Source organism: Hesperophylax consimilis, chromosome 8, assembly GCF_061612785.1.
Source record: "Hesperophylax consimilis isolate HC1 chromosome 8, BYU_Hcon_1.0, whole genome shotgun sequence".
In the NCBI taxonomy this organism is placed as follows: domain Eukaryota; kingdom Metazoa; phylum Arthropoda; class Insecta; order Trichoptera; family Limnephilidae; genus Hesperophylax; species Hesperophylax consimilis.
Window position 1 is genome coordinate 14,508,193 of NC_142843.1, and position 25,680 is coordinate 14,533,872.

At 33.7% G+C, this 25,680-nt stretch overlaps 1 protein-coding gene across 1 annotated transcript in view; it reads left to right on the forward strand.

The window, feature by feature from the left end:
- Positions 1–25,680, forward strand: part of fng (Fringe glycosyltransferase) — a 266,175-nt gene that overhangs the window by 208,863 nt on the left and 31,632 nt on the right. The window contains exons 4-5 of the mRNA XM_089634917.1: positions 4,068–4,215; positions 12,632–12,717. Coding sequence (XP_089491043.1) covers positions 4,068–4,215; positions 12,632–12,717 — 234 coding nt within the window. The remainder of the gene's footprint in view (positions 1–4,067; positions 4,216–12,631; positions 12,718–25,680) is intronic.

The following is a 25,680-nucleotide window of genomic DNA, read 5'->3' on the forward strand; positions in this document are numbered from 1 at the left end:
GGTGTTTTAAAGTTCGTCACAATTGATTGACAATCAGAGACATTTTGATTTTTTATCATTTGAACAGTTCCAGTTAAACGCCGATTTTCGCCCCTTTTTGCTTTTGATTATTTTTGATCGGTCGTCAAGCTTAACGATCGTGTTGATCGTTATGTTTGACGGCTGATCACGATTCGATCAAAAGCTGAAATAGGTCGAGAGTCGTCGTTTAAAGGGGGACCTTTTAAATGACTAAATTTAAAGATGGCATTGATCGTCGATTTGTGTCACTTAAGAGGAAGCTACAAGCCAAAAATGTGTATATTCTTCGTTTACCTTATACTGTAGGTAATAGGCATTAAAACCGTTTGACAAACGGAGTCTAGAAACGTTCGATTTCAAGCACAAAACTGGTTTTTATTTATTTTGTAAATAATTTTATAAGAAAGCAAAAAAGTTAATCAAGTGAAACTGTCACAGATAATCTTGGCTATAATACTGTGTTTTTTAAAAGTTGTTTCCTTTACGCGTTATTGAAAAAAAAAATATTTTTTAGTAGTTTACATTTATTTTTTTTATTGAGTAATTTATTTTTTTAATTGTATTCTACTCAAGCTAAACGATAGGAAAACCTTGAATTTATCTAAAGCATACGTTTTGGTATTCATAATGTACACCAATTCGATATAAACATGGTTCAGTTTGAAATACCCCAACCTAAATTATTTAACGACTGTAATAAATTGTGTTACTTATTTTGTTATTAATTCTTAGTTGTTTTGCACAATGCAATGTCACCATAACTTTTGACATATTCCCCAATGTTTGTACTATTTATTATTCAATAAATTAACTTGTTAATTAAACATGAACTATTATTCTTGCCTTTTGGTTGATCAATAACAAGAGTGGCCACAAACCGTCAAAACTAGGAAAACCGACAATTATTTGGGAATTTGATTGATGTGGGATTCATGGTAATATCAGAGAATTATTAATTTTTAAGGGATATCAGGAAAATCTAATTTTGATATTATTTCTATCTTGGCACAGCGTATGTACGTTAACTGTAATCCGTTATTCGAGTTTTTTGAGATATTTGAAGTTCGAAGGTTGATTCATTTCAGTAAGCTTGTAGGTATTCAATGACTAGAGAATGCTTTTTCAACATTTTTCCGAATCACATTTTTTTTAAGGTCAGTATCATAATTGATAATTTACTCTTTAGTTCTTTACCCGAGTAGTAAAAAAAATTAGGAATTCCAGTGGAAATTGAATCTATTTTGATATATCCAATGATTATTTTTAAAATATCGAACAAAAAGTAAAAATGAATCTTGTTTACTCGGAATTATCAGACCGTTTTGAAATCTATTTTCTAATCTAGGTACCACCTAATCAAGTGAATAACTAATTTGACAGCCTCCGTGGTCGAGGGGTAAGGCTCTCAATTAGCAATCCGAAGATCGCGGGTTCAAATCCCGGCGTGTGCAAATAAATTTTATTTAATTAATTAAGGTTATTTTATTTCACAATTTATTAATAAAATATAATATGTAGTATATTTGCAGCACGTTCCAGAGTGGAAAATACTCTCAGCATCGCCCTGGTATATGACCACCATTCAGAATTGAAAAGTTGATTGAAATGGCTTTAGCTGGCTTTGTTGTCAATGTTGGAATAGCCAGGTACTTCCCCACCTTCATCTTTTCCATCTCCTTTCTCTTCATCACTGCCTTTATCCCTCCATAAAAAGAGAATATTAAAACAATCTAACCTGATTATTTAATCTCTCAATCTAATTTTTCACATTTTCCCTCAACATTAACATTGTACGCAATTAAGCGCAGAACGCAGAGCGCGCTGTCGAACTCGCGCACCTCCATCCATTAATCACCCGTGGTAGCCATTCAACCTCTTGACTTGTAATTGCGAGGTGTCTGTAGGCACTTCTTCCTTTTGTACTGACTCCTATCACTAAATCAGATCTTAAATGGATTACACTGTTCTCGGAAATTACACACTTGAACGCTGCTGCACAAGGCCCATTATTCCACAAATCTTTCTGATTACTTGGCAGTGTTTGAGATTCTGCAGGTTGCACCTGTCCTTGCATCCTCGCGGTCAAGTAATCGTCTCTTGAGGAGATCTTGGTGCATTATCAAGACCACGGGGTTTTATAATTAAACCTTGAAAGTTGCCGTTCGGAAACTCGCTGATCGATTTTCACGGTTTGTAATATGGGGGTTGATGCAATCGTGGAGAATCTCTTTTACTATCGGAAACAATTCATGATAATAAAATCCTCATTATGTTTTTATATCTCAATACGTTTGCATTACCATGGAGGCGTGACGCATCATGCGTGATCATAGACAAAATATTAGGTATCGTAATTATAAATCTTTTTAGCTTTTATCCACATTATGTCTATCTTCTGTATGGTATATTTTTAACTTGTTCCTTAATATTTATATTTTCTGGGGCAGGGTGTTCAAATTGTCATTTTTGCACAGTGTTAAACCGTTTGTAAATTTCTCTTAATTATATTAAATAACACGAAATTGATTTTTTAATTCTTTTGCGTGGTTACTTACTATTTATAGATACTGTTAAACTATTTTGAAATTACTATTTAAACTATATTAAATAACTTTAAATTGATTTTTTAATTCTTTTGCGTAGTTACTGACCCTTACAGATACTGTTAAACTATTGGGCAATTACTATTTTAATTATATTAAATAATTTTAATTGATTTTTTAATTCTTTTGCATGGTTACTTACCCTTACAGATACTGTTAAACTATTTGGAAATTACTCTTTTAGTTATACTAAAATTATTATAAATTAGTTACTAGCCCTTTCAGAGACTGGCTACTTAATAGTTAAGTTTGTCCAACCCCGAAGTAAATATATATATGTAAATATCTTCCCAGGAGCTGAAGTCCCCGGCGTTTACCGGGCTCTACGCAAGATTTCTCAAAATCTTTTTTGGACAGTAATCTTCCTCTTGTTTTGAAGGTCAAGCCAGCCTCGGAATAAAATTGTAGATTTGAATACAAATAAAATCAACGCCGCCCGCCACAGACGCTCTTCTCAGCGCCTTTCAGGTGATTTTTTAACAAAAACGGCGCTCTACAAATTATCCAATTATTATTATTACTTAAATACATATATAGATTAGTTTAAAATGTAATAATCAACTGGTGTCTTTATTAGTATTTTATGGATATTGAGAATACCATAATATAAGTCTAACCATGCGCAAAATTCACTAATGGGAGACATCAAACATCCTACGAGATGTAGACATTTTCAACTTTATCTTGAAAACATCTAAAATCAAAATGGCTGAGTCTATCTCTTGATGCAAACATTTCAGATACTTATTATGAGTGTTTATTGATATGAAGCAGATACTTTATGATGTAACATTATAATTTAAAACAAAACAACGATTTAGTAAACACCACAAACACAATGAGTGTTTTCAGTATCCTTATTGTTTATTTTTATTTATTTTTTTACGTTGTATTATATACAATATACTTCGACCAAATATCGATGAGTACCTATGTATAATTATATATTTGTATATTTTGTTTGGTTTATTAAATGTTGATTTTACGATGTAATTATCTTATAAATAACTCTTCGATTCCTTATGATAAAATAATAATATGTATCCACCCTGAATAACAGTTAAATTTATTATTATAAGCAATAATTATTTACCTGAATAACCCATACATTTGAAATAATCACCCGATAAAAAATAAATGCCACCGACGGGAATTGAACCCGCAGTCTTCTGATTGTTGGTCAGCTGCTCGACCATTAGAAGTATACAGGTTCAATCAATTTATTTTTTCTCGGGATATGTTTTCAATTTATATGGGTGTTTCAAGACAATAATAATGTATTTTCCTTTGTACTATGCATAAAATCCTTGACTTATAAACAATAATTTACCATTAAAATATAATAAAAGTTTAATGATTAGATTAGCATTTGTTTTAAAAAATGTTCATTTTAACGTTAAACTGTCCGATCGTCGCTTTAACACTGATTTCTCCTTCTTTCAGATGGTTCTGTCACTTTGACGATGATAACTACGTGAACGTTCCTCGCCTCGTGAAGCTACTTCAGGACTATAGCCCCAAGAGGGACTGGTACCTCGGGAAGCCATCCATCCAGGCTCCGTTGCAGATACTGAATCGCGATAACACCAAGGTATTTACTCTATCTATGTAACAGTATTAATACTTTATCTATTATATACTTTAAAAATAGGTAAGCTGGTAGAATACACAGCACAGATGTTATGTAATAATTTCCTTTAATACAGTCATCTGCAAGGAAAGTGTTAAGACTTGAGTTTTTAAGTAGTTATTGCCTTGATGTGTGAGTTTTTTTAATACATACAACTAATTGAATTTCACTTTTGTTTTCGTGAATGAATGAATGCAAATCAATGCAGATCGAACTGAAACTCGGCAGATTTGTCGATGACAATCCATTGTATCAACTTGAAAGCAATCACACATACTCACGGGACATGTACACATTTCTCTGAAATTGGATGACATTATAGTAGATAATATACAAAATAATTGCCGGTCCTACCCAATCGGGATTTGGCGCAGTTTTAAGCTCACCTAACTCCAGTCCCCGGGGAGGAAGGTTCAATCCTCAGTCAAACCAAAAACAAATCTTTGAAATTGGTTGCTAGCCGGCCCAAGAGATGGCGCAACTAGTTCGAAAACTGAAAATATATACATATAAAAACTTTGTTTTTTACGGGTTGATTTTTAAATTTATTTATGTGTTCGAATATTTAGGACCTTCATATTGCCATTAGTTTTAAAAATAGTCTCCGAAAGTGAGGCACATGGAACCACATTTCGGATGAAAATAGTGGTTTAGAAAAACACATTTTGCTAATTTTTTTTACAAGATTTCCTCATGTGGGTTTCTATAGACTACATCGTCATCCGGTTGGATGTCGTTGTGAGCCGTGTTAAGTAATGGTATTTTTGGGATTATAAATACAGGTCTTGTATAGGCAGTTAGTCGATGCTACTGTACTGATGATACAGCCCCGAGCTGGCTTCATTGCACTGAATGGATAATACGCACTAGAAATGACTCCAATTAGATTTGAAGGAAACCAAGGTCTCAACTGACTACCGCTCACCACGCACGATCTATATGTCTTTTATACCAGCCTGGCGTCGTATATTGCTATCCCATTAGATTAAAATGAAAAACAGTTCTGCATCTGAAATCGAAGCAAAGAAACACGCCCACGTCGTATTTCTTGTACTATTCTTTATTCTGTGCTACGTTGTGATATCTGTAAAATAGATATGATTTGAGATTTTCACAGCCAATACGGCATAATACCTCAAAAATAAATCAGTATAAGATTCTTATTGCACTAGAAATGGGCATCGATCTATTATCGATAGATTAGTAATCAGAACAACCAACAATCTGAGGTATCTTTGTACCCAAAACATAGTATTTTAATGCCGAAGCCCATTGGTAAATATATATAATAATTTATTTGTCAGACTTGAAAACTGTACCTACAGGGTCAGCAGCTAACTTTTACGCCATTACATCTACCGTAAGGAATGTTGATCTACAAATAATAAACAACTTAGTAGTTTTGGTATTGTTCGTAATGTTGACGCTTAGTTAAACACTGAATGAATAATAGCTCTGAGCTGCTGCATTGTTTCACCACTTGAATGTTTTGTCTTCATTCGGCCAACATTCACATTCATTCGTACTGTTCGTTCATTATTCATGGAGCAAACCAAACATCATGCCTGGCACTATCTGCCCGCCTTGAGATATCATCAGATGAGACATGCCACAGTACATCATATATGGAGCACCACGATTCTCGATATCACCAAATTCAAATCACGAACACGGTTGCTGTTCTTTTGTTTATTTGATTTCCCGCCATATGCTGTACAAACACCACCTTACACTTCTGAAAAGGTTGCTTGAAGAACTACGCAACAATGTTTTTTTTGTTGCAGCTTTTGTAAGAGTTGGACGTTTATTGTGTTTGCTTCACGATTTTTCTTCGTTTGTCTCCAAGTAATAGGTATAAATTAGTTTTCTTAGTGCCCCTTAAGAAGGCGAGACACTCCACCGTGCCAGCTGTTTGTGCGAAATAAATATTTAGTGAACTTGACTGGTCCGAAATGAGTTTTAATTTTTTTCTTTCACTCCTAAAAGCAATAAGATTACTCAAGAATTACTTACATTATTGTATTTTTCTTTTCAGTTCTCCCCGACCAATCCTCTGGGTTTATGGTATTCAGTAGTATCTAATTTTCAAATGAACATTAAATAGATTCCTATTTTATTACCTTAACCGAATAATTTATAGTATAATATGAATAATTTTAATGTGAGATAGTAACTGAATCCCAATTGCACATTCACGTTTTTCAGTTTCTATCGAAATACCACTTCCACGGCAAATACCACTTTTGGAATGGGATCCCAAGAGGGACCTATAAAACTATACGTATTGAGTTGGATTTTAAACAGTTTAAATTCCGTCTTAAAGTCACATTTAAACGAGCTCGTACTCTTATCACGTTATAAATATTTACAGACAACAATCTTAAAGTTCAGTATTTTTATCACACGTTTATTTATTGAAGGCCGTTCTTCAGAACGACAGTAAAACTATCAAACACTGAAATAAATATGAAATAGACCTAGTCTATAGAATATTTCTAACCTTAAGCAACAGTTGTAAATATGTAGGTCATTAAGTCACTGGTTTTATGTCAGAAGTTTAAAGCCTTAGTAGTAAGTCACTAGATATAAGTAATAATAATAATAATTGGATAATTTGTAGAGCGCCGTTTTTGTGAAAAATCACCTCAAGGGCGCTGTACAATTTATTTCCTAGGATCTACATTTGTTATTTAGACCAACTGTGCCAGCACGAGGTTCGTCATCCGTTCAGGTATGTGTCTGCCGCCAATATAGCGCTGACATGTGTCTGCTGCCAATAAAGAGCGCTGACACAACATCCTCACATAGACAACAAACCTTGGCAGCACCGCTGTAACGCTCGACGAAGACAGAAGATGGAGACTCTGCTGCAAGAATCCTAGGTAGCGAAGGAACTGTACCAGCTGCTGCAGCGAGAGAGACCTACCCCGTCCACCAACTGTGCCAGCACGAGGCTCGTCATCCGTTCAGGCATGTGTCCGCCGCTAATATAGCGCTGACATGTGTCTGCTGCCAATAAAGAGCGCCGACACAACATCCTCACATAGATAACAGACCTTGGCAGCACCGCTGTTCAAAATCACCTCATCCTAGTCTACCTTAGTCTCTCCAGTCACCTCCCAGCCATTCATGCCACCTAGTGCATCCTCTCGACCCTTTCAGACTCCTTCCTGGATCCAATACCTAAATAAAATCCAGCAAAAAAAATTACAATTCTTTCTATTGTCGTGATCCGACGATTTCACACCTCTGTCTCAGACCCTTAGGGCTCGCTTATCGCAGGCTATCATAAGCAAAATCTTGAACCAAAGTCAAAATGAGGTTTATTTGTGTCATCTGTAACAAAATACATAAACAAAAACAGAAAATAAAAACAAAAACACCTAGATGTAAGTCACTAGTTTTAAGTCAGTAGTTATAAGTCTTAACGGTTTAGCGGAAACAGAAGTTTTTTTGTATTTGGGATGTTCTTCCGAAAACGGTTGATAGATAAAATAAATATATTGGCCAGAATGGATTTTGTTAAATTTAATCCATATTAAATAAATAAAAATTTGCATTAATCAGCCAGTGGCAATGGTACAGAACAAATCTTTTGAAAACAAACTGCAATTTATTTAATCGATCATTGTACATAATAATATTCTGAGAGATAAAAACTGTGTGCTCATTATTGCATTGGTCCATTGATACAAACAGCGGACCGTAAACTCGATCGATTAGTATTGCGCACGGGGAGTATTATTATGATTCCTTTGAATATCATTACGTGGAATCCGGCGTACTGCAGGGCTCGGCACCGGGGCCCGTCTTGGCCCGTGGCGGGGCCATCGCGATAGGCCCGCGTTAGTCACGACCTGGTCCATCGGATAGGACGATGATGACCAGAAGGGTGAAACGGTCCCGATAAAATGTGCAGATTGCCCGGAGTATGCGAGGATGAGGAATGGCCAGCGGGCAACGGCGAGGAAATAAAGGAAGATGATTATGCAATGGGAACGCTTCGAGTTCTCTTCGTGGAAACAATGCTTCTGCTGAATTAAAACTATAAGCTCATAAATATAAAACAGGGAATGGCTCGCTTAAATTTTTCTAAATTGGTTAATTTTATTTTTTTATTCTTTGACTGTCAAAGGTATTAAGCCAATGTTTCGCAGTATCGCTGATGAGCTTGATCACGTTAACACGGTTTAACAAATGTGATACGGTATCGCTTCTAGAAAAATACATATTTTTGTGCGGATGATGGACACTGTAATGTTATAAGAAATGCTCGAAGAGAAGAAGGTAGAGGAAGCGCAATACGTCTGAATACCCCAACAGTAACTCACATTACACTATCGATATTATGTTTGATTGATGATAATAAAGGAATAATTTATTTTATAATGTTAAGCAAAATTATGCAAATATCGGTTTAGTTACTTAAATAGTTACTTAATAGTTACTTAGTTACTTAATTAGTTTAATGCTCGGCTGACTTGTTTTCTCATTTTCTGGAAATCGTCATTTTACATTTTATCAGTTGGTCCATGTGTAGTATACCAAAAATAAATCCACTTTATGGATTTCCTTCTTGTGACTCTATCCCCATTATGACGAAATATAAAAATATCCATCTACACAATATAATGTCGTTGCTGTATAGCAATGAATCATTTTTGAATAATTTTATTACAAACCTAGTAAAGACATTCCTATTTTATGATCTGTTAATTCGTGGGGGATTTTCATTGTAATACCTACATTACAATTAAAAAACTTCCTCACCCGTCCGTTTCAGGGAGAACTCCGGGCCTGTCTAAAATAAGTGAAACAAAGTTATAAAGATTTTTAATCACAAAATCAACAACTAAAACAGCGGTAAATCATTTTACACATTTCCAATTGTGTAGGCTTTATGGAGTTACTTTCACGCTGCCAGCATACAGAATACAGAGACACCCTACTACCAGTGGCGTGCAGTTCATAAAGGCTGCAAGGCTGTGACTCCAAGAAAAAATGTGTTTTTTTCCAAAAAAATGAGGAAAATGATACTAAAATATTCATTTCAAAATATTCAATGCACAAATCTCACTCGAATCGAGCAATGCACGCCACTGACTTGAGTCACTGGACTAAGGAATTGCTCAGAGATGTGCTTTGCGCTATAACGAAAGGTAAACTGTGTGTAGTTTTTCAAGTTCTAGAATGAATTGCGCATTGCGTATTTGAAAATGACTATTTGATTATCATCTTTCGGTGACCAAGTTGTGGCCAGCTGAGTTATTAACTGAATATTTCATATATATTGACCGGTCGGTGGCTGAGTTGGCAACGCGTGTGGGTCCCACCCAGATGTTCAATTCATCGGCTGCCTGAGTCCTCCACCACGACACGAGCAACATTTTCCGCTTACTGTGATGGTTGTAGGAGATTGTAAAATATTATCAGGTTATTCGTAATCTGGAAATGATTATCTTTTATTTTTTTTTATGGTTCGTTTTTCTTAGGAAAGGAACAGCTTTTCACCCTTTATGAACTGCACGCAAATGGTATTGTTACTACTACTTAATTATTTGAAAAGCACGAAGTGACCGATGCCAGTAGCCTTTCAACGACCACCCCGTTTACAAGGCCTTAATATTTAATGCTTTCTGGACGTGGGCACCTTTTAAAATGTTGCTAATAATTAAGGGGTGGAAGTGCATTTTCGGGGAACGGAAAACCCGCTTATTTCGCTGTTAAATTTAAGTACGTCGTTAAACTTAATGATGTTTCACTTGCAGCGTAAAATGGGTACGAAATATTTTATGAAAATGTTTTGGCAGCATCGTTTATTTAATTTTCTCTTTGTCTGACTGACACTTAATTACTTGAGCTGTACAGATGCAAAGACAGCAGAGTTATGGAATGTTAGAAAATTAGTTAATAATAATAATAATACTTGGATGACTTGTATAGCGCCGTTTTTGTGCAAAAACACCTCAAGGGCGCTGTACAAACTTATAATACATTTCTACAGTGATCTATGTTATTACTTAACTATTTATTTAGTTAATGTGGAGAAAATACAATTTTGGCTTTATAAAATCATATTTAAAATAAACCCAGTCCCTACGTATCGATAACGGCAAATGGATTCAATGGAAATACGCTAGAAATAATGGTATTTTTCAAAATGGCGTTCCATACTTTTCATTTACAAAAAAAAATATTATGCACAGTTATAAACTTTTATTTATTGACTATTGATAACATCAGCTTGTCACAGATTCTACGTGGTTAAACCTATTTTGTTGTTTACAAACAATTGTATACTCCGACATATCTGTATTTTCACAACGACATACTTATCTTTGCAGTCGGTTGAAAAAGGGGAAATAAAAAATAAGTCGTCCTCTCGATAGTTCGTAGTAATCATTCATGTTCATAAAAATAATTGAGCCTATTCACCTTCAACATACCAACTAGATCGAGAATTCTTTTTTTTATTTCAACAACAATATTAGGACCGAGTACTTAAATTACATGCAGTTGGCAATAATTGTAAATGTGCTCAACTGCACGGAATATAGTTACAAGAAGGCTATAGTAACATACCTCAATAATATAACTAAGCTAAGCATAATACTATTCTTCTGCATTGAATTTCTATATTTATTTATTTATTAACGGACATCGTCCAAATTACAAAATAATAAGACGAATAAAGTAAAATGAAAAATATAGGAGTAGACAAAGGTACATGAAAGCAAAGACATATGGTAGATATAATATAAGAAAATAAAGTGACAAGTCGAATCAAGTCAAGACTACGCCGTGGGTCAGGACCACAGGACACTTATAATATTCCGTCACTTGTTTAGCGACTGGCAAAAATCATTTAGACTTATTCCAAAAAAGTTAAGGTTTTGACTTGAGTTGACCAGTCTACACATTCTGGACAATGGTGAATAATATCCATAATTTTATATGCATAACTTATAGCAATTTTTTATTTCTTGATTACTGTTGCACTAAACTATTATGTGTATTAAATTTTTGTAATATAATAGAATATATAAACAAATGAAAAAAAACATCTTTGTACTTTTTTTGTATATGGTTTTTTTAGTTGTAACGTTTGTGGGTGCCCTTCTTATATACTTTTTTTGTTTATATACTTTTTCGGATTTGATACCGGTAGGTACTCGGTACCTTATTATTCCATTAATTTAATTTGCTCTCGTACTATGCCTCTTCCTATTGTATTAATTCGCCCTTAAATTTTCAGACAAGATGGTAGGATTTTGTACGGTTCATAGTAAAATGATATTACCTGGCTTCTTCTTCAAGGGAACATTATTTTAGTGAAAGCTTCCAAAATTGTGTTTTGGAAACATAAATATATTTTTTCTGCTTTTAATTGTCCCGTCTTTTCGAGCTTACATATATCCCCTGATTCAATTTAGAATAAGCCGAGAACTTCAATCAAATTATACTAACCGACGAAAACACACATCGTTATAAAGTTACTATTATACATTATTTAACTAAGGCTTAGTCTTAAGGGTTTAAATCCATGAATCTATTATTTTATATTATTGTGTATTTACAAGCTTTACAAAATTTGTTTGTTAAAGTTTCCAAGATATTCTGGATCATGTGAGTGAGTATAACAATGCTTGCTGATGAGTCTATATATCCCTGTCAATTCGCTTTGTTAATCTTTTGTCTTACATCTACGAGATTCGAAGACGTGTACGTTATTTGATCGAGGGATATACGAATGTACGGCAAGGGTTTGGCGTATTCTTAGGAATGCTAGAGATAATGAGACAGTAATCATATACTAAACTTGATTGAATATAACATAATATACTGACTTATTCACTGCTTTATTATGATTATTGTTAGAGATGATTGGATACATACATCAGAGTAATGATACAACTCAAAAAAACATTGAAATTTAAATTTTATTACATGTTGAAATGTTTTTTTTTACCATACCGGATAGCTGGTACGAAGCAATACTTTTACAGTTCCATCTATGGACGTAATTGGAGTAATTGTTCATGGCATTATTAATGTTCTTTCAGTGATTTTTTGTTTGGACATGTTTTCTCCATTGTCGAACTAAGCCAAAACATAATTACAATTACGCCACCTAGAATGAAAAAGTTAAATCCCGCTGAGTTATATGAGGTTTTTTCTTCTCTCTTTGCCGATTCGAATTAAGAAATTATGACTTGCTCTTTGTGCGATGGTATTATTGATTACCGTCTTCAACTCCAACGTATGTCCGATTGATGAGCTGTTGAGTTGTTTCTCCTTTTGGTGATTTGATCATGGTTGTTTGTCCGACTATCTGACTGACTGTCTGACTGATGATGTTCTTGGTTTTGTTTTGCAGCAGAAAATCTCGTTCTGGTTCGCCACGGGGGGCGCCGGATTCTGCATCAGTAGGTCCCTCGCCTCCAAGATGATGCCGCTAGCCAGGTGAGTGTCGACGATGGTTGCCGATGATTATCGATGATTGCCGATGATTTTATTCGATAAGGACGTCCCGTTGTTATTTTAATTTCTAATTAATACTGAAGTTTCTGCTTTCTTCGAGGTATCATTGGATTTCAGCTTGTCAATTTCGTTTTTATCGCAAAACAAAATCGACAAAAACATTCATAATTTTAAGTGGCACTCCTTGCTTGAGGAACAAGATTGCAATATACTATATAGTAAAATTAAAAACAACTTTAAGAATTTGTATGAACAGAGTAAAATCGTTATTTATTTATTTATTTATTTATTTTTGTTTATTGCAGAAACAAACAGTACATAATTACATAGATGACAATAGTTACAAAGTTATAAAAGTTAGTATAATAATTGGTACCAATGACATGTCGCTGACATATATACATAGGAGGTATATTATACATTTACGGTTAAGTTACATTTTTAAGTTAAGTTAATTAGTGTGCTGGGGAAGGAGAGAGGTGTGTGTGAGTGTTTGTGTGTGTGTACGTGTGCGTGTGTGTCTGTGTGTGGTTGTATGTGTTATGTTATGTTATGTTGAATTATAAACCCAAAAAAAGACCTCTGTCAATAAAACCTTGGATAACTTCTAATATCTTAGAAAACATTAAAAAAAAGATTCATTGTACAGAAGGTGGAAGAATTTTCCTAGCAATCAATTCTTTGAATTGGAATATAAAACTTTCAGAAATAAGGTGACAAAAGAGATTATTAAATGTAAGTCTACCTTTTTTAACAATAAATTCAAAAATTATTTTGGAAATACAAAAAAAACTTGGGATGAAATAAATAAATTATTAGGACGCAAGTCCAAAAGTAGTTGTGACGAAATAATCTCGAAATATATGTTAAATACGAATAATGAAGAAACCGTAGCGGATAAGTTTGTTGAATATTTTACAAATAGTGTTAGCTCTATGATACATAAATGTGATTATTTAGCATCGACCGTCAGGCCGAATGAAGTGCAACATAGTATGTACCTACCCAGAGCTACCTGCCAAGAAATCAATATTATTGTTAGCAAATTAAACAATTCAAAGTCACCAGGGATTGACAACATTCGAATGTTTGACATTAAGACACATATTAATATTTTAGGGCCTGTTATAACACACTTTATCAATTTAATTTTATCGTAAGCAGTAATACCAGATGAACTAAAAAGTAGCATCACTAGGCCAATTTACAAAGGGGGCAAACATACAGATATTCAAAATTATAGGCCAATAAGCATATTGCCAGCCCTAGAAAAAATACTTGAAAAATACATTTCCATAAAACTTAATAAATATCTAGAATATTTCTCTTTGTTGGATCCCAACCAATATGGATTTCAAAAGAAAAAAAGTACGGAAATGCTGCTCCAGGAATTTTCAAATCACATAAATTATGAATTAAATCTAAAAAAACAAGTGTTGGTTTTATTCATAGATAACTCTAAGGCATTTGATACCATTGATACAAATAAACTATTAGAAACACTGGAGGCAATAGGAATTAGAGGAAAGCTGCTGGTTTTATTAAAAAATTTACTAACTGATCGACAAATAAGAGTAAAAATTCTTAAAAAATTTAGCAAAAGAAAATATATCTCAACAGGTGTTGCACAGGGGTCAATTCTAGGGCCAACCCTTTATATTATTTATGTCTCAATTATGAGAAAATTGTTTTCATTCGCTAAACATTTTGTATATGCAGACGATACGGCGCTCGTAATATCGCACGAAGATTTGGTTACTGCAATGAACCTTATGCAACATGATTTTATTGCCCTACTGAAATGGTCGCATGATGCAGGCCTCTTTATAAACGCCAAAAAAACTAAAATTATGCACATCAGATCTCCACACGCCAGATGTAATGTAATTCCTTCATTATATACACACACATTTGACTGCATACATAAAAATGTTGCACAGCCCTGTTCATGTGAAACCATTGATTTTGTCAAAAGTTATGTATATTTGGGTGTTACTATTGACTGCTACATGAAATGGGATATACACATTGCTAATGTTTGTAAACGTCTACGAGCTATTGTGGGTAGGATTTATAAAATAAAATATTTCGTGCCTATAAGTACTTTAAAGTTAATCTACTTATCTCTGGCTGAATCCACTATACGTTATGGAATTACTTCTTGGGGACATTCTTGTAAAACTAATATAAGCTATATACAAACATTACAAAACTCCATTATAAAATTGTTAATCCATAAATATGACAGTCAACACAGAAGTAACATTAAATTAATATACAAGTGTCTGAATATTTTACCTGTCAGAGGATTATTGTTTTATAATATTGTAAGTCAACATGTTATATTGTCTGATTCATTGTATAGGGAAAGAGTTTGCCATAAACATAACACAAGATTCACTCAAAATGAAGGACTGGTAGTTCCGAAATGTACTAATAAATATGGTGAAAGAACTTTAAACTATATAGTACCCAAAATTTTTAACCTATTACCAATGACAATTAAAAATAATAACATGTATACTGCTAATGTTAAATATAATCTAAGGAAATGGTTATTGGATAATAATGATTTAAAATGATGCCCCTGAAATGGAATTCATATTGTTAGAAAATGGAAAAACAATTATTTTGTAATACCTGACTACCTACCTCTATTTATGAAACTATTGATGTACTTGTTGATAATACTAATTTGTTCATACATTTATTTTACTTGCTTATTATATAAGGCTTTTATGCTGCTATTTAAACTTTTCTGCAATGTAACCAATTTATGTAATTATGTACCGTTCAAATTGTATCTTATGAGTGTATAAATGTTGTCTCTATGTCCCTGCTGACAAACTACATAAGTAGTTTAGCGGGTTTAAATGTGAATAAATAAAAAAAAAAATTAAAAAAAAATTTACTACGGTACGAATGTACCAAATCAAAACGTGAAACAGGTTTATGTTTCATACACCTTATTATAAAATTGAATGTAAATTCACGTGATCTTATAAATATTTTAAAATGCTTCATGATATCGTGATTAACACTCGTACTTCAAAATAATTATTTTTACAGGTTCCGAAAAACTGTTTACATTGCGTTTTGTTTTTTGGCCTATTTAGTTAGTGTTTCATTGAAGTTGTTCCCTCAGGGCCTATGTTATCTTTTTGGATGCTGTGTTGGGGGTCATTTTGTGGAAAGGAAGGAGTGAATCTGGGCCTTGAAGAGACCCATGTTTTAGGAGGGAGGGAACACAGAAACTGGCAAATCGTTCCACAGCCGAGTTGTTGAACTCAAGTCGAGAAACGTGTGCTAATGTTGGGCGTGCGTATGGTTTGTTTCCCGACTTTGCACCGGTGCCAAAGTAGTTATAGTAGTGCTAGTTCCTTGGATTCTCTTCCATTGAAAAACCGGTAGAAAAAGGGCGGCATTCCCACCCGACGCTTGAGCGGGGGTGGCTGCGTGGGGAGTACTTGTGATTTAAGCAGAGTTAGCACTTGTGTAACTTAATTAAACGATATCAAGTTCCACGTATAACGAATATACAATATTATTACCCCTCCTCGTTATCTCCATTGTCAATTTAGCATAATTTAGAATGTCTCGCAGCAATAAAGCACTAAATTCATCTCCGGCGAATAAATGGTACCTGCCTAATAGTAAATTTATGTAAATTACTTAACCGTCCTCGGGTCCCTGTTCCCTGTTCAGGTGAAAGCCTGGACCTTAAATCCCCGACCTTCCCCTGCGGGACCCGTCAACCTCCAACCCTAGCCGTATTACATTTCCTGAGGTCAATCAATTTTAGTTAGAGGCGGCTACCTGCTTCCGAAAATCAGCTTTGATAGAAATTTATTTGCGGAGAAATGTAATAAGCCATGGAGCGATTATGTTTTTCAGTATTTCGTAAGTTATATATTATTTAATTTGGGTCGAAAAAAGTCTGAACGGTGACTGAAACGGCAAAACATATTCGTGTTTTAGAATTAGACCGATGAACACGCTTTTTGCTTGCATTCTTCTCAGAAATGTATGATGAAGTACTAGTGTGTATAATTTTTGCTTCTACCTATATAGCAAGGAATGCACATCAATCACAGATACACTTTAATTTTTTTAACGACCAAAGTAGAGATAAAACGGTAAAAGTTTGTTGGGGACACGTCCGTGTGTCGAAATAAGCTCAACCATGTCTTACTTCTGGTGAAATATTGATCAAACTTTTTCAAATATCGAAATTCCTTCTTGAATAGATAATCAATTTTATTGGCCTGTCTGAGATCTGGGCTTCAAAAGTCTGATGCAAATTCGTATGACAACCGTTTCCTTTCAAATCGATATTAGTGATTTTCTGTCGAATTTGTGTATATCTTTATAGTAAAATTTTCTTCCTTACTGTTTTGGCATTGTTGTTTCCTGTGCGTAAAATTCCTGCCGCGTTAAATGTAGTTCCCGATTGCATTTTATCTGATGGTCCCCAGTTATTTATTTAACGCCCAGAGGGCTTTTACATGTAGGTAGTACGTTGCAGTAGAATAGTGTATTTTATTGTTTTGTAATAGTAGGAATGGGTAGGTTTATAAGTTAAAGGATTTATGCATCATATTGTGCTAATAATCCGCTTTCCTGGTAAAAGGTTACTTAAAATGTTCACAGATTGAACGTGAACTAAATTCGAAACAAACGTCCATAAATCCGCTCTTCCATAAAACGCTGAAAAATATCACAAAGGTTAATAAAAATGAATACTTGCAAAAAGCTAAATTGCCTGTGTTCGTACCGCTCCGTTAAAAACGTCACTTCATTAAAACTATATAGCTCCCCCCCAACTAAATGATGAACTCGCGTATCTACCAACAGGTGTTTTTATGAAAGACCCCTGCGGCTTTCGTGCTTTAATTAACACCTCCCAAGACTATCCGGCCCCTGGTGACGGAAGCGGAAAACTATACTTTCCCGGGCGGAATTGTTTTCTGGAAATGCTTCCGTTTCCTGTCTGATAAAGCGGCACCAACCCTCCGGCATGAAGAAGTTACCTGGAAGCAATGATTTTTCGCGTACTAACCCGTACTGTCTGTCGAACACCATTGCGCATTGGCCTGGTCAACTCTTTGATCTAGATTCTATTCTTGTCCCTGTCAGGTCTGACGACAAAGTTTCCGCGAGTTAACTCTTTCTATAAACAAATAATGCTTACATTTTAGATATCTGACTTTTTATTTATTTATTAACCGAGTATATATGGACAAATACAAATATATACTATCCATAATTCGAAAGCTTTTTGCTTCAGATATCGTGTTATTATCCATTACGTTTAAATATTAATTAACGCGTACCTGCTTTTAAATAAAAAGGCCAAACAGTGTAATTCCTTTTTACTGTATCTCCTTCTGATAATTATAATTTATTTATTTATTTATTGCATTTCACTATTCATAAAACACTTTTTTTTCACATAAAAATCAACCTCACTAGGACTAAGGACGGGTTGTTTCGGAGAATTTGAACAATTCATCAAATTTCAACGTTCATTTTCAAGTTCTGTGAAAGATTTTTTCAAGTTCTGTTTTTATTTCAGTTTTGTCAAGCAACTAGCCTATAATGATATAATAACAGAACTTAAAGACGACTTTCACAGAACCCAAAAATGAACGTTGAAATTTGATGAATTGTTCAAATTCTCCGAAACAACCCGTCCTAAGCCTGTATCGCGGTTAATAATTTAAATTTGAAGTGAAGCAAATATAAGAGTAATCACAAGCATAAAGTAATTCTGCATACAAACACAAAATGTTTCAAAATTAAAGAAAAAATAAGTATTAGATGTGTTACCAGATTGGGTAATATGACAGTATATTGTAATCATATTTGAACCGTAACTAATCATTAATCATTATTCAAAAGAAGTAAAGTGGATAATAAAGACAGATAGGGTGACATTCAGTTTTTAGTAAATGGGATTTATATAAAATCTTATTATTTAAGAAAGGACAAGGATGAAAAAATATTAAGACAATCGTCTGTCAATACAAAAATCCTAATTAACTTTTTAAATTTAACAAAGGAATTGGTAAACTTAATACTCGTATGATTTGGAAGAATATTAAACATAAGTGGTGCCTGATTTAATAATTTCTTTGACCAGAAGTTTTAGTATGTACAGCCACACAGTTCAGTGTAGAGCTAATTATAGTTGTCCGCGTTTGTTGTGTTCTTTCAACAAATTTAATATTGATAAAAAATCGACGAAGTATTTGAGTGATATATAGCTGTTTTATACACATAACATTACATTCCTTATAAAGTAGGTTGGATGGATAACAGATTTTTTTTTGTACATTACTTTAAGGATCAATTTTTGAGTAGTATTTAGTTGTTGAACATTAGACATGATCCCCAGCATACTATGTCATAAGAAAGTCGAGATAAATAATAATGAGGCAAAATAGACAGTTTTTAATTTCTCGTTGTCCAATATGTGTCGAAGTTCTTTAAAAATAAATGTAAGTCTCCTGATATTCTTTGTTAACATATCGATATGGTTATTCCATCTTAAAAATTTATCAATCTTTACACCTAGATACATGATACAATCTACACTTTCCAAGGGGTGGCAATTACAATTTAGCAGAAAATTATGTATAATTAGATTATGAGTATCAGAAGGCTGACTTTTTGATGATATACTAAATATCACATATTTAGTTTTTATTTTATTAAAAGATAAGATTTTATTATTCAGTCAACTCTTTACTGTTCTTAATTCTAAGTCACATTTGTTAAAAGCATCTCTCCAGGTTTTACCCTCAAATATTAAAGCAGTATCGTCTGCGAAACTAACAATGTTACCTGGAATATCTAAATTACACAAATCATTAATGTAGATTAAAAACAATATTGGCCCAAGCACCTTACCTTGCGGAACCCCAAAATAGATTGGTTTGCTATTGCTTAAATGATTATTTATCTCTACTTGTTGCGTTCTATCACTTAGATAGGATGTGAACCAGCCTAGTGCTGTACTATGAATGCCAAGAGAAGATAATTTTTTGAGGAGTAATCCATGGGAAACCGTATCAAATGCCTTTGAAAGATCTAAGAACACAGCCAAAGCTTTGTTTCCATAGTCTAACGCACTAGTGACTTTGGACAATACCCTCAACACTGCATCACTTGTTCCTATATTCTCTCTGAAACCAAACTGATTGCTAGAGAGTATATTATATGTTTCTAAGAATGATACCAATCTCGACTTAGCCAATCTCTCTATTACTTTTGAAAGAGTATTGAGTAAGGATAAAGGTCTGTAATTATTGACATCTAGACGATCCCCACCTTTAAAAACGGGAATTACTTTAGCTTTCTTACAATGAGAAGGGAACTTCCCACTTTTGAAGCTAATATTTACAAGGTGAGATATGGGACCAGCTAATTCGGATACATGCATTTTATACACCATAACACTTAAAGAATCAATACAGCACGAGAAAGACATTTTTAAATCATTTTTCACATTTGTGACTTCAGAAATGCTAGTTGGTTTAAAATAAAAATTGTCCCCTGCAACGTGTATTATTATCAAGAAATTCATAACCTACTTTTCTGTGCCATCGTCGCGGAATATACATTTATTTAGTGGAAATTTTATCTTTGTTTTTATTAGAGTCGTTTAAATTTTAGCACTATAGGGAAACCGACATAGTTACGTCGATTTTGTCCTCAACCGCTAAGGTATATTTAATTTTTATTATAACATTCAGAGGTTGTTGCCGCTTCTTATATTCGGAATGATTCGCTTCATTAAGATTACCCATTGATAAAAGAGCAATTATAATTAAAATATAAAAAAATAACTTTTATTTGTTCAATAAAATTAATTGTGTTTTGCAATCCCTAAAACTTGTGTCCATAAAATAAACTATTAAGTTTATGCTTTTGCTTATCGGGCGAGGTTTTAATGACATTTTGATACTGTGGCCGGCGCTCCTTTGATTAGAATTCTCCCACACAGACCGCGGACTTTGAATGCTTTATTTTGTCTGAATTTGTTTTTAATTTGGTAACATTCCGTATCGCGAATTTTATCCCTAATGAGGTGAAATTTCTGGCATAGCTCTGGCCACGCCGGGACACGGTAACATTATTAAAATAAAAGAGATGCTTTAAAAAAAGAGAAAAATCTACCGGAATATTTTCATCTCGTCATTTCGGAATGGTATCCGTAACCCGCGGACTGTTTGCCCGCGGCGTTCGTTAAAACAATAGGTTCATTTCCGTCTAATAATGAATTGGTAGATTCGGATTCCAAGTTTAATAAAATTGTTTCGAGACAATTCACAAAGAAAAATAAAAATCTTGTTTTCTCAGTATCCATAAATTGTTTGAAATGAGCGGAATTCTCGAAACCAATTGTTCATAAAAATATATCTTCGTTTTGTTGTATTACAATATCTAGCTTCAAAAGTTCCTACGAAATCTTCACAAACTTTTAAAAGATATTGTAAAAATTAGTAACCTCTATGTTATACGAGTATAATAGGTTAGTAAGTTACATTTATGTTATATAATAGGTTAATAAGTTACATTTATGTCATATAATAGGTTAATAAGTTACATTTATGTTATATAATTGGTTAATAAGTTACATTTATCTTATATTATAGGTTAATCAGTTATATTTACATTATATAATAGGTTAATAAGTTACATTTATGTTACATAATTTGTTGACACTTATGTTATATAATTGTTTAGTAAGTTATATTTAAGTTATAAAATTGGTCAATAAGTTACATTTATGTTATAAAATTGGTCAATTAGTTACATTTATGTTATATAATTGATTTATAAGTTACATTTATAATACATAATTGATTAATAATTTACATTTATATTGAACAATTTGGTAATATTTCAACCCAGGAGCACTTTATTATAAATTTTCAGTTTATAATAAAGTGCACCTGGGTTGAAACTGAAGGTTTATAATAAAGTGCTCCTGGGTTGAAACTGAATAATAATAATAATAATAATAATAATTGGATAATTTGTAGAGCGCCGTTTTTGTGAAAAATCACCTCAAGGGCGCTGTACAATTTATTTCCTAGGATCTTCATTTGTTATTTAGAAAAGGTTTGTAATAAAGTGCTCCTGGGTTGAAACTGAAGGTTTATAATAAAGTGCTCCTGGGTTGAAACTGAAGGTTTATAATAAAGTGCTCCTGGGTTGAAATAAATAAAAAACAGTAGTTGCTATACATTTGCTTTCTTCAGTTTAAATTACCCCTACCCGCTACCTGCTGCTTTAGTTTTAATTACCGAAAAACGTGAAATGCCAAAAGGCTACAATTGTTTTCAAATACGCAACAATTTCAACAACTATTTTCGCCAACAATTGTCGTTCTCTACAAGAAAAAAGTACCCATCCACTTCCCATATTTTAATAAACCTGCTTGTTACAGTGAAAATCTTATCTGCCGGGATGGTAAGAAGTGCCTGCCCTTGAATAAGCATTTAATTACAATGAAGGTATTCAAGATGACCGAGAATATAATATATATTTTTAATCATCCCAGATCATACACCTAGAACAGACATGAATAAATTTTATCATTAATCCGGATTACACGGGACACCTTTTAATTTAAATAAACAGCTGATAAATTTGAATAGTTATTTTATAAAAGATATCACCTTTGACTTTTATCTTGTTAATTGCCCGGAATGGCCGGCTCTTCGGCATTTTAATGAAGATTTATTCTGGTAAAGCTCTCGTCGCCGCGGCCATAAAGGGAAACCGAAAAATCTAAACACGTCGCCGTATGATTTTCTGAATAAATTATCCGAGTTGATAATAAATGTGGTCCATTACGTTAGATAAGATCGGAGGCTTACCGAAGTCCGTAAACAGAAGCAACTTTGTAGACGTTGTTTTGGTCGGAATATAAACATATTACTTCTGGCCGATTTGACTAAGCTAAGAGTATTTTTATTACATCCATTGTTGGAAGTGTTACTCGTTATATATAAATATGATATGATTCTGTCTCGTGATTCTGATTGTTATTAAATTTTATTCATGCATTAGATTTGTACAGATTTTCTCGGAATCCATGTTCGGCGTCTCAGTTTATCAGCTGACTTAGTACATTTAATCAATTAATTACCAGATCTGAGATGTCGTCAAGCGTTAAGATATTTGGAATTAATCAGTGGCTAAATTTACCCACGAATAAAATGTAATTCTTATTATCCCCAAAATAATCTTCGCGTTATAAGTTACCTTAATGAGACAGGAATTCAAAAAACGGAAGTGCTAATGGCCTCGGATTATCTCACTCTTCGTTTATGAGGTTGGAGTGGAATTTTTTCTTGTGATAACGTCTTATGTTCGTACATCCTGGAACGGTGAAAACCTTTGGCTTAACAGGGCTTTGTAGGTTCATTATTGTTGGATATTTGACGACCTCTGGTAGAGCAGTAAGCTAACGACGCAAGATTATTTGTCGCGGTTTCAAAATCGTGACAAATAATTTCTAAATAGTATAAAATAAAGTCGCTCTCTGTGTCTGTCTGTTTGTGCGTTTAGTTCTTTTAAACTACGAAACGGATTTTGATAAAGTTTTCACTTTCATTTAGAGAATTTCTCCCGAAAGGTTTATAAATATAATACATGCACATAATATTTATGGAAAGTAGGGAAAGTCAATTTCGTGGACTTTTCAACATACAGGCTTTTTCCTTTTCGAGTCACATGGCGCAACGTATCACGTGTCATGCTTTACATTAATGTAGGGTTTTTAAGGCTATCCACGCAAATCCACCTCTGCATGTAACGTTCTGATTCGGGGGGAAATTACGCACTCCTTACGCCTTACGCAGATTGAGGTAAGGTTATGATTTATGCAAAAAAAACATCGACAATACGTTTTTTTTTGAGAAATGCAGGCATACATATTTTAAAAAAATCGATGGTAATCTAAAGAACTTAATTTGAAACACTATACAATAAAACCATACCCGAAAAGCGGTTCGTAAATATGAGATTTTACACTCCAAAATGTGTTATATATTTTTTTTTTCTGGGCTTATAAAAAGATTGCTGGATTATAGCAAAGGCCACGAAGTATTCTACTCGCAGTATTTAATTTCTCTAAGCGATCAATTAAAAACATATGATTTTGCATTACTTTGCATTGCATCGTCTTAATAAAATATATTAACTGCTTAAAATAAAATGTTTTTTTTTGGTATTTCGACATTTTTATTGCTTCCTATTTACAATGTACATGGTTTGTATGTACAACTTCATCGTGAGACAGTGATGTTAGTCTTTGGATTCTTCTTTTATATACAAACGACACGAGTTTTTTTGTTGGTCAATTTAACACACAGCTAGTGGCTAGTTTCTGGCGGGTGCAAAAACAATTTGTGGAATCCAATAACGAGATTGGAGCCGAAAAATCTCCAGACCAGGCGCAAATTAAACCAGTCGGGGGACAAATACTTTAAAAGCCCCTCCTCTCCCCCAAAACCCCCGCCCACTTTAGAACATAGCCAAATTGATGCCCTTTTCATTACATAATTTATTATATTTATGGGAAAAGTTTGGCGATAAAGGGTAGTGCAGTAATATAGATTGCCGAAGCACTGAAGCGATTACTCAATTTTACAATGGGTTCGCACTAGAATCTCTAAAGGGTGAAGAGTACAAACCCTGAAATTGTTCGTGGTATTTAAAAGTGCTTTATTTCGAAGCCGCCCAAAATAGCTCATTTAAACGTTAAGGCCAGTTAACAATTAATAATTTTATTATTTAAATCAAATTGAAATTTTTTTTTAATAAATTGAGCGACTGAACTGCTTAACGATTCTGGATTGACCATCGCCATTTTTAACGTCATTTACAGACAGTTCAGCATCTTCAAGTGTCTTTTGATTTATTTCACAAAGAAGTAAAACTGCTCCCATCAATTTTTATTCTTATATATACCTTAAATTTATCATCTTCTCTGTAATTTATCGGTGCATAATCGTTTTATGGAGAACATGAGTAAATTAATTAACACAATGATTGTGTTATATCATCTCAAAATATCAACAATATCTTTGAATGTACGTTTCTAACGCAGCAAACTTTGCAGCAAAGGCGAGTAGTAGCTAACTTAACATTAATACATAGAATTTTGTATCAAACTTCTTATCCCTTATTAAGTTTAAAATATCTTTGAGACGTACACGACATACAGTGCTATTACACACGCTTAATTATAAAACAAATGCAGCATCTAATTCGCTAATTAACCGAGCTCTTCATACTCTAAATGATATTTGTCTAAACCAGAGGTTCCCAAAGTGGTCTATATGGACCCCCAGGGGTCGATATCGGCATGCTGGGGGTCTATGTCAGCGAGAAAAAAATTTGGGGGTTCACGAGATTCAAATGGGGGTACATACGAGTGGACCCCCATTTACCTCAAGTCAACATTTAGGAGTTCCGTAAATGACACAATAGACCAAACACAAATATAATAGACTGAGAAATTACTTATTTGATATTTCGTAAAGTTGTTAATTGAGGTATATAAATAGAGTCTAGTTCCTTTTCTTGTCAGAATTAATATATTCAAGCAGAACATTGCACATTGGAAGCCGCGAATTTTCCTAGTTCCACAACTTGTTTTTGAAAAACGTCCAAGATAATAATGACGTTCAACATTTAAATGCACTTCACACAGACTTGAAAACTAAGTTTAAGGACATTTTGGCTAAGGAAATGCAACGTTGAAGAATCAGATATCATGTGACAAGAAGAACTGACCGGAATAAGCACTGACAAAGAACTTAAGGGGCAGTTCTGTAAGGCCAGCCACAGAAAGAAATTCCCGTTGCTTATCCTGCTTCATTTTCATTTGGTGTAATACCTCACAAGGGTGCCCCTGTTTGCACA